This window comes from Aethalodelphis obliquidens, unplaced genomic scaffold (genome assembly GCF_003676395.1).
Source record: "Aethalodelphis obliquidens isolate GAN/ISIS:26980383/991018 unplaced genomic scaffold, ASM367639v1 scaffold63, whole genome shotgun sequence".
Classification (NCBI taxonomy): Eukaryota; Metazoa; Chordata; class Mammalia; order Artiodactyla; family Delphinidae; genus Aethalodelphis; species Aethalodelphis obliquidens.
Window position 1 is genome coordinate 9,674,669 of NW_020838007.1, and position 10,472 is coordinate 9,685,140.

Here is a 10,472-nt window from a genome sequence, read left to right on the forward strand (position 1 = left end):
TTTTTTTTTTGCGGTACGCGGGCCTCTCACTGTTGTGGCCTCTCCCGCTGCGGAGCACAGGCTCCGGACGCGCAGGCTCAGCAGCCATGGCTCATGGGCCCAGCCGCTCCGCGGCATGTGGGATCCTCCCGGACCGGGGCACGAACCCGTGTCCCCCGCATCGGCAGGCGGACTCTCAACCACTGCGCCCCCAGGGAAGCCCCAGAACACATTTTTATATATGAGAATGTTTGGGTAAATATATATGGGTAAAATTTGGTATAAGATAAAGTTGGCATCTCAAACCAAAGAGATGAATTAGTTAATAAAAAGAGCCAGGTCAATTGATGATTCATGTGCAGAAAACATATTAAATTTCTGTATCTTCTACACAAACATTTCAGGATAGTGGATTTAAGAACTAAATATGAAAAAAAAAATGAAAGCATAAAAACAAATATAAGAGAACTTTTGGTCTTTCCCAACCATAAAAGCTAGACTGACTACATAGTAATTTAAGATTCTCTACAATGAAGGACAAAATTTAAAAGACAAACGATAAACTGGGAAAAAGTATTTACAGTATATATAGCCAAGAAAGGGTTTAAGGGTCATAAGATGTAAAGAGATCCTATAAAGAAGAAAATAAACAACTCAATAAGAAGAAAACCCCCACAATAACTAGCAAAGGATATAAATAGGCAGTTTACAGATAAAAATACAAGAGGCTAATAGATATTTTTCACCTGTGATATTAGCAAAAATTTTAAAGTTTGCCACTATTTAATATTGGTGAACATTTGGAAAATGGATATTCCCATACACTGATAAATGCTTTGAAGAGCAGTTTATCAATATCCCTTACAGTTGAATATGCTCAGTACTTCCATCTAACATTTCTACTCCTAAGAATTTTTCTCATACAGTATTTGCAGAATTGTTCTAAATATACATATGAAATATTAATTATAATACTAAATGTAATAACAGCAGAGAGAAAATTACCCTGATGCCCACGTTGCTTACATAACCATTAAAAGGAGTATTTATGTAGCCAACAAAAGGATTGAGTTAGAGCTATATTTACTAACATGATAAAATGTCCAAAAGATAGCAGTGTTAATGAATAAAGCAGATTGCACACAAAAAATATATAGTATAATCTCATCTGTGTAAATTTAGTATTAGTAATCATTTTTATATATAATATATTCTACATACGTTAAAAGATGGTCAAATATGCATCAAAGGATTGACCGTGCTTCGTGGGGCACTTCTGCTTTCTACATTATACACTTCTGTGTTTTAGTTTTATACAACTTACGTTAAATGGCTTTCTATTTAGAAAAAACTAATCTATTAAAAACATAGAGAAAAAAGAGGAATAAATCTAACTGCTCTGAAGAGTCATAAAATTTATTTCAAATTTGGGTTGGGCCTCATCTGTCACATAAGCTATCAGTTATACACAGATACATTTTCTATATGAACTATAATATATGCCTAGCTACTTAGAAACTACGGAGTGATATCCAAAGCCAATTCCTTAATTTAAGGGGGAAAAAAAAAATGAAGATGCTCTATAGTTATATTAATAAGGTTAATACCTAAATCTCCCAATGTCAACAATTCTAACTACAATAAGTGAAATTTCTGCCTTCTTTTGCATTTTGGTATTTGCAGATTCAAAACTTTCAACAACACCATCCCATGAGGTGCTCCCTTCTAATACAGAGCTCACAGGAAGTATATCCTCACAAGTCCATGCAGGAATCACAGACGTTTATTAGGCACTTTGGAAATGAACAAAACTGCATTTTACTAAGATCAGCAGAGTCCAAGTGCATTATAATGAAGTTGCTCATCAAACACGTAAACATTGAACAAAAAGGTTATAAATCACAAAACGTTCCAGTAATATTATAGAGGTTTCTAATGAAATGGGACTTTGTTTTTCAAGCAAGATGACTAAAATAGAGCACCTCTACTTTTGGTTATTTCTTCAGGTGGATGATGCTGAGGAACCTAACAAAACAGGGGAAAATAAAGCACCCAGTAAGTTCCAGTCCATAGGAGTGCAAGTAGAAGAAGAGAAATGGTGAGTCCACATGCATTTGTCCCCTTTCGTCTTGATGTTGGCAAGTATGGTACAAGTATTTTTTCCCTATGAAAAACCTTGAAGATTCAGTGTTATTTTCCATTGACTTCTGGGAGCATTCAGAGGGGGAGCCTGAGTCAATATTAGCTGATTCCTTCCTCTACTTTGATACTGGAGACCACTCCATTTAAATGTTAGCTAGAATAGTAGTGCTGGGGCCCAAAATATGCCTCAACGGCACGTTGATTATTTTGAATTAAAACTACTTAAGAAACAGTCAACGCGAGAGGGATACTTTTACCCTCCTCTCTGTCTCCCTGAAAGCAGGAAATAAATTTCCCATGTGAAAGGTGCTCTCCTTGGACTGGGAGGTAGAAAGACACCATTATCACCAGAGATAGGGGACTCAGGACTGAGAAGCCTGCATACTTGTTACTTTTTTTTTTTTTTTAACATCTTTATTGGAGTATAATTGCTTTACAATGGTGTGTTAGTTTCTGTTTTATAACAAAGTGAATCAGTTATACATATACATATGTTCCCATATCTCTTCCCTCTTGCGTCTCCCTCCCTCCCACCCTCCGTATCCCACCCCTCCAGGCGGTCACAAAGCACCGAGCTGATCTCCCTGTGCTATGCGGCTGCTTCCCACTAGCTATCTACCTTACGTTTGGTAGTGTATATATGTCCATGCCTCTCTCTCGCTTTGTCATAGCTTACCCTTCCCCCTCCCCATATCCTCAAGTCCGTTCTCTAGTAGGTCTGTATCTTTATTCCTGTCTTACCCCTAGGTTCTTCATGACATTTTTTCTTTCTTAAATTCCATATATATGTGTTAGCATATGGTACTTGTTACTTCTTTACTAATTTACTACCTAAGCGCAAACTTTGCTTAAATTCCTTACTAATTAAAACCCAAAGCTAAGTTTCTTTGTCCTGTCAATCCCTCTCATATTTATTGCTTCTTTGTCTAAAAAATATAAAAGCTATCTGCTTTGGCCACTTCTTAGGTCCCATTTCTATGCGACCTCTATGTGCACACAAATTAAATGGGTTTCTTTTTCTCCAGTCCACAGGACACACTCTGTCTTGTGTCAGTTTTATGATTGGTCCAACCACAGGAACTCAAGAGGAGAAAAGGGGAAATTTCCCCTCCCTGACAGTAGAATAAGTGGATCCCACTCACACACACATAAACACTGTGTGCAGTACTGTTGTGTTGCCAAACTATCCCTCTTCAAAAAACCGTCGCACTTTTGACTATAGACTTTTTAAGAGAAGAGGACTTATTGGTATTTTTATATCTAGAGCTTAATAGTGTCTCATGTTTAGTACGTGCTCAATGAATGATGAATGAATGAACGAACAAATGAGGAGTAGGAAGGGGAGAAGACTCCCTGTCACTATCCAGGATCACCAGTTTCTTTAGATTGTTCTTTAAGATAAGCTTACTTTAGACTTAGTATCTAGAAGTAGGAAATTTCGAGTTTGAGAAGATCACAGAATCCGGAAGCTGGAAAGGACTTCTGAGGTCAGTCCATTCATTTTATAAATGAGAGTTTGATCTGGAGAGGTTTGTGAGTTTCCCAGTCAAACTGTGAGGACCATGATGGATGGAACTATGTTTTATTGAGAGTAATACCCCCAGCTTCCAGACTGTGCTTTTCACATACTAAGTATGTAGTGAATGTTGGCTGAATGAAGTAAAACTGCAGTTATAGTGGGAGGAAGAACTCTATATTCTAAATCAGGATGTCAGTTCAACTTTGCCACTAACCTTTTATGTGTTAATAAGGAGAAATCAGTTGGATGTCATCCATCCAACCGTTCATCATCCATCCATTCAATAAATATCTATGGAATGTCTCCTATATACAAGGCCCCATGTAACATAAACTTAAAATCTGAGAAGAAGTCATGCATCAGTTCATGGAATGGGTCCTATTTTATAGCCTCCTGTTATTGACACTGCCTTTGTATCTAAAAGGTTTTCAATATACATATATATAACATTTTGATGCTACTATATCTGATATAATTACACAATGCTGGAAGCCCAGAAAATTGGTACAACCCTAATGTGGAAACTAATATGACAAAAATTAGCAATAATTATACAACTATCCAAATCTATTGACCCAGGAATTCCATTCATGGGGCTATCCTGAATGAAATCACTCAGTGAAAGGGAAAAAATTGTGGAACATTACCTATCATTATAAAAGAAAAATGTCAATCATCAAATGTCAAGCAATAAGAGAATACTTTTGTAAGTTATAGCATGTCACCAGGATAGACTATTATACAGCTATTAAATGTGATTATAAAGAAGATGTGGAAACATGGGAGAAATTCCCATGATACGATGTTAAATGAAAAAGAGGACATAATACCCACATATAATATTCACAAAGAAGAACAAGGACTGGAATGTAATCTGTAAAAATGGTAGGTTTAGGAGTGATTTTTGTTTTCTTTTACTCTAAAATGTTTACTTATTGTATCTACTTCAAGTTTTAGTAATCATTATTTTCAAGCCAACCCTTCTGGCACATGTTCCTTTCATTGTTTTAGAAAATGTTTTGAAAATGTAAACTTAGTAGATATGAAAGATCTCATGGTAAGAAAACATATTCCTCCTTCCCCTACAAGCCCAACTTGCTTGTTTTCCTCAATGATGTAGTGGTTAAGAACACAGGCTCCTGAACCAAGATTCAAATTCTGACTCTTCCACCTACTAGCTGGGAGGCCTTGATCAAATTACTAAATATCTTTTTGCCTTGGTTTCCTTATATGTAAAAAGAAGACAACAGGCAGTTTCTGGTCCAGCAGGTAAAGAAGAGCTTAGAAGTCACCACTCTGTTTTAACAACAAGTAAAAAAGCTGTTCAAACTGAAAAATCAACAACTCTTCTTAAACCAGTCAGAGAAGTGAGGCCACAAGAAAAATCAGTGCTCTAGGTACTGCAGAGACTCACAGACACAGAGAATCACAACTTGCTGGAGTAGAAACCCACAAGAAAAGCCCCATGCGAACCAGTACCAGGGTAGGAAAACATGAACTGTAATTGATGAATTGCTGGCAGCTCAGGGAGGACAAGTCTGAGAGTTGAAATTTTTACAGGGACCCAGTCATAGGGGGGCCTCCTTACTTTCATGATTCTTAACTGCAGAAGATCTACCAGGTCCTCACAGTGGAAATCAGAGAAGAATCCTCTCATGCTTCTGATGGAGAGAGGGGAAAGGAACCATTCTCAAATATGCCAGAGCATTCTGTTCTTAACAAGATCTGCCTGCAGGAGAAACTAATTTACCAGAACCTTATCTGCTGGGTTTCTAATCAGAGCCTAAATCTACCTGGGAGAAGGGAAATACCTAACCCCAGCCAGCCCCTTCTTGCCATCCTGTCCTGCAGTGGGGGGCAGGTGGGGAGAGATTGAGAAACACTGTTGAAGTTCACAGTCTAAGGGCACAGGCTCATTGAAAGACTAAGACCTAATCGTAGGACTAGAGAATGCTTCCCCTCCCCACCACCTCACCACCGCATTTATTAAAAACCCATTATTCACCACAGTTGTTTTACCTAGTACATCATGTCCATCTTTCAACAATGACTTACAAGGCATACTAAAAGGTAAAAAACACAGCTTGCAGAGACTGAACAAGCACTAGCCTCAGAGTCATCTATGACAAGAATGTTGGAAGTCTGGGTGTACTCTGATGCTTTTGCAAAAATGTTCCTATAAAAGGGTTTCATCTTCAAGGAATTCATGGAAAAGACTCTGACAAGTACAGGTTTCTGGTAACTGACTATACTGCTGAACTGAATGAATAAGCATTGTCAGAACTCTAAGGGAAAACTGATGAATTCATAAAAGTGCTAACAAAAGATCAAGATAAAAAAAATTAATTACATGGGACTGAGTGAACTGATGAGGATGATTATAATTTTTGACTTTCTGTTTGAATTTAAAAAAAAAATCCCACAAGGACTCAGAGGCAAAAAATATACAAATCAATTTTCACTGCAAAGTAAAGGAGCTGTTACAGTGGAGGATTACTGGACTGAATGTCAATAGTATGACATAGTATGAGTGTGTTTCGTGTTTGGTAATTGCAATCATTGTTGCTTTTGTTGTGGTCATCCATTTACAATGCTTGGGGTCAGTTTATTTACCTCTTGTAAAAATAAAATACAGTGTGTGTGTGAAAAAAATAAATAAAAGATTTAAAAAGTAAAAAAAATACTGAAAGCAGGAAAAAAATAAGCTTGGATGGATGGCTGGGTAGATGGAGAGATAATAGGAAGTATTCATAAATTCACTGGTGAAATTTGGTAGGTTGAATCAATTGAATCTAAATCAAACATTTCTTTAGAGGGTATGGAGACATGCAGGTTTTAGGTTAAATGACAGTTTAGAGAAGTGGCAAGTAAATAAAGGTTTTGTACATTAAAATAAAGATCTGGGTTACACAGTTTGATAGCAATTAAACAAAAAAGAATGTTGGAAGTAACAGATCAGGAATTTTTTTACACTATGATTAAAATGCTAAAGACTTTAATAGAAACAGCAGACAGCATACAAGAACAGATGAATAACGTAAGCAGAAAAATGGAAATTCTAAGAAAAAATAAAAAACAAATGCTAGAGATTGGAAACACTGTACCAGAAATGAAGAATGCTTTTGATGGACTCATTAGTAGACGAGTCATGGCTGAGGAAGGAATCTCTGAGCTTGTGGATACAACAGTAGAAACCTCTAAAACTGGAAGCAAAGAGGAAACAAAACCTGAAAAAAATCAGAACAGAATATCCAAAAACTCTGGGACAATTACAGAAGGTGAACATATGCATAAAGAGAATACCAGAAGGAAAAGACAGAAAGGGACAGAAGCAACATTTGAAGCAATAGTGACTGAAAATTGCCCCAAATTAGTGTCAGACACCAAACTATAGATTTAGGAAGCTCATAGAAGGCCAAGCAGGATAAATGCCCAATACAATACACCTAGACATGTCATATTCAAAGAAAACCAAGGAAAAATTCCTGAAACAAGCCAGAAGAAAAAGACACCTTTCCTATTGAGGGGTAAAAATAAGGATTATATGTGACTTTTCCTCAGAAACCATGCAAATAAGAAGAGAATAGAGTGAAATATTTAATATTTGAGAGAAAAAAACACCAGCCTAGAATTCTATACTCTGTGAAATTATCCTTTAAAAAGGAAGGAAAAATAAAGACTTTCTCAGACAAACAAAAATTGAGGGAATTTGTAGCCAGTAGATCCAACTTGCGGAAATGTTAAAAGAAGTTCTTCAGAGAGAAGGAAAATGATATAGGCCAGGAACTCAGATCTACATGAAGAAAGGAAGAGCATCAGAGAAGGAAAAAGTGAAGGTAAAAGAAAAACTTTCATTTATCTTATTCTTAATGGATCTAACAGATAACAGTTTGTTCAAAATAATAATAGGAAAAATATATATGAATATATTATACTCTTGAGTATAAATGAATTGAATAACAGCAATCATACAAAGGATGAAAGGTAAGAATTAGGGCTACTTAATTATTATAAGGTACTTGCACTACTCTTGAAGTGATATAGTGTTATTTGAAAATGAACTTGGATTAGTTGTAAAATGTACAGTGAAAACTCCAGGGCAACCACTAAAAAGAGTGAAAAAGAAGTATAACTTACATGCTAAGAAAAGAGGGAAATGTGTGGAAGACAAAAGTAGGACAACAAATAGAAAACAGTTAACAAATATGGTAGACATTAATCCAACGATATCAATAATCACTTTAAACGTCAATTGTCTAAATATACCAATTAGAAGACAGACGTTGTCAGACTGGATTAAAAACAATACCCAATTTTATGTTTTCTACAAGGAACCCACGTTAAGTATAAAGACACATACAGATTAAAAGTAAGGGGATCGGACTTCCCTGGTGGTGCAGTGGTTAAGAATCCACCTGCCAGTGCAGGGGACACGGGTTCAAGCCCTGGTCTGGGAAGATCCCACATGCTGCAGAGCAACTAAGCCCGTGTGCCACAACTACTGAGCCTGAGCTCTAGAGCCTGTGAGCCACAACTACTGAGCCCACGTGTCACAACTACTGAAGCCCGTGCGCCTAGAGGCTGAGCTCCACAACAAAGAGAAGCCACTGCAATGAGAAGCCCGTGAACCACAACAAAGAGTAGCCCCCCCACTTGCCGCAACTAGAGAAAGCCCATGTGGAGCAACGAAGACCCAACGCAGCGAAAAATAAATAAATTTATTTTAAAAAATAAGAATAAAAGTAAGGGGATCAGAGTGAAGTAAGTCGGAAAGAGAAAAACAAATACCGTATGCTAACACACATATATAGAATCTAAAAAAAAAAAAAGGTTCTGATGAACCTAGGGGCAGCACAGGAATAAAGATGCAGACGTAGAGAATGGACTTGAAGATGCGGGGAGGGGGAAGGGTAAGCTGGCACGAAGTGAGAGAGTAACATTGACATATATACACTACCATATGTAAAATAGATAGCTAGTGGGGAGCAGCTGCATAGCACAAGGAGATCAGCTCGCTGCTTTGTGACCACCTAGAAGGGTGGGATAGGGAGGGTGGCAGGGAGATGCAAGAAGGAGGGGATATGGGGATATACGTATACATATAGCTGATTCACTTTGTTATACAGCAGAAACTAACACAACATTGTAAAGCAATTATACTCCAATAAAGATGTTAAAAAAACTGTTTTTTTAAAGTAAGGGAATGGAGAAAGATATACCATATTAACACTAGTCAAAAGAAAGCAGGAGTGGCTATATTAATTTCAGACAGCAGACTTTGGAGTAAGGGAAATTATCAGAGATAAGGAGGGATATTACATAATGATAAAGGGTTCAGTTCTCCAAAAAGACATAACAATCTTTAATGTTTATATGCCTAATAAGAGCATCAAAATACATGAGGCAAAAACTGATAGTATTGCAAGGAAAAACAGATGAATCCACTCTTATATTTGAAAACTTCAACCCCCTCTATCAAAAATGGACAGATCCAGAAAGCCAAATATCAGAAAAGACATAAATGACCTCAACAGCACCATCAGTCATCTGAATATAATTGACATCCGTAGACTACTTCATCTAACAGCAGCAGATTACACATTCTTCTCAAATTCACATGGAACATTCACCAAGATAGACCACATTCCGGGCAACAAAACATATCTTGATACATTTTAAAGAGTAAAAGTTACACAATATCTGCTCTCAGACCACAGTGGAATTAAACTAGAAATCAATAACAGAAAGATGGCTGGAAATTTCCAAAATATTTAGAGATTAAACAATACATTTCCAAATGACACACGAGTCAAAGAAGAACTCTTAATAGAAATTTTTTAATATTTTGAACTGAATGAAAATAAAAACACAACTTATCAAAACTTGTGTGATGCAGAAAAAATAGCACTTAGAGCAAAATTTATAGCATTGAATGCATATGTTAGAAAGGAAGAAAGATCTAAAGTCAATTGCCTATGCTTCCACCTTACCAGACTAGAAGAAGAAGAGCAATTAAATCCAAAGTAAGCAGAAGAAAAGAAACAATAAAAACTAGAGCAGAAATTAATGAAATTGAAAATAGCAAATCAATATAGAATATCCACAAAACCAAAAGCTTATTCTTTGAAAAGACCAATAAAATTGATAAGCCTCTAGTCAGGCTAACTAAGGAAAAAAAGAAAGAAGACACAAATTACTAATATCAGAAATTAAGGGACTTCCCTGGTGGTACAGTGGTTAAGAATCCGCCTGCCAATGCAGGGGACATGGGTTTGATCCCTGGTCCAGGAGGATCCCACATGCCGCAGAGCAACTATGCCTGTGCGCCACAACTACTGAGTCTGCGCTCTAGAGCCCACGAGCCACAACTACTAAGCCCGCGTGCCACAACTACTGAAGCCCACATGCCTAGAGCCTGTGCCCTGCAACAAGAGAAGCCAATGCAATGAGATGCCTGCGCACCTCAACGACAGAGTAGCCCACTAGAGAAAGCCTGTGTGTAACAGCGAAGACCCAACACAGCCAAAAATAAATAAATAAAAGAAATTAAAAAAAGAAATTAGAGGGGGACATCACACAAATCCCATGGAAATTAAAAGGATAATAAAGGGGGCTTCCCTGGTGGCACAGTGGTTGAGGGTCCGCCTGCCAATGCAGGGGACACGGGTTCGTGCCCCAGTCCGGGGGGGGGGATCCCGCATGCCACGGGGCAGCTGGGCCCGTGAGCCATGGCCGCTGGGCCTGCGCGTCCGGAGCCTGTGCTCCGCAGCGGGAGAGGCCACAACAGTGAGAGGTCCGCGTACCGCAAAAAAAAAAAAAAAAAAAAAAAAAA

At 37.6% G+C, this 10,472-nt stretch overlaps 1 protein-coding gene across 8 annotated transcripts in view; it reads left to right on the plus strand.

The window, feature by feature from the left end:
• DLGAP1 (DLG associated protein 1) overlaps positions 1-10,472 on the plus strand; it is a 322,151-nt gene that overhangs the window by 269,974 nt on the left and 41,705 nt on the right. For all 8 annotated transcript variants that reach the window (XM_027088554.1, XM_027088553.1, XM_027088560.1 and 5 more), the window contains one exon: positions 1,986-2,077. In XM_027088554.1, the coding sequence (XP_026944355.1) occupies positions 1,986-2,077 (92 nt within the window). The remainder of the gene's footprint in view (positions 1-1,985; positions 2,078-10,472) is intronic.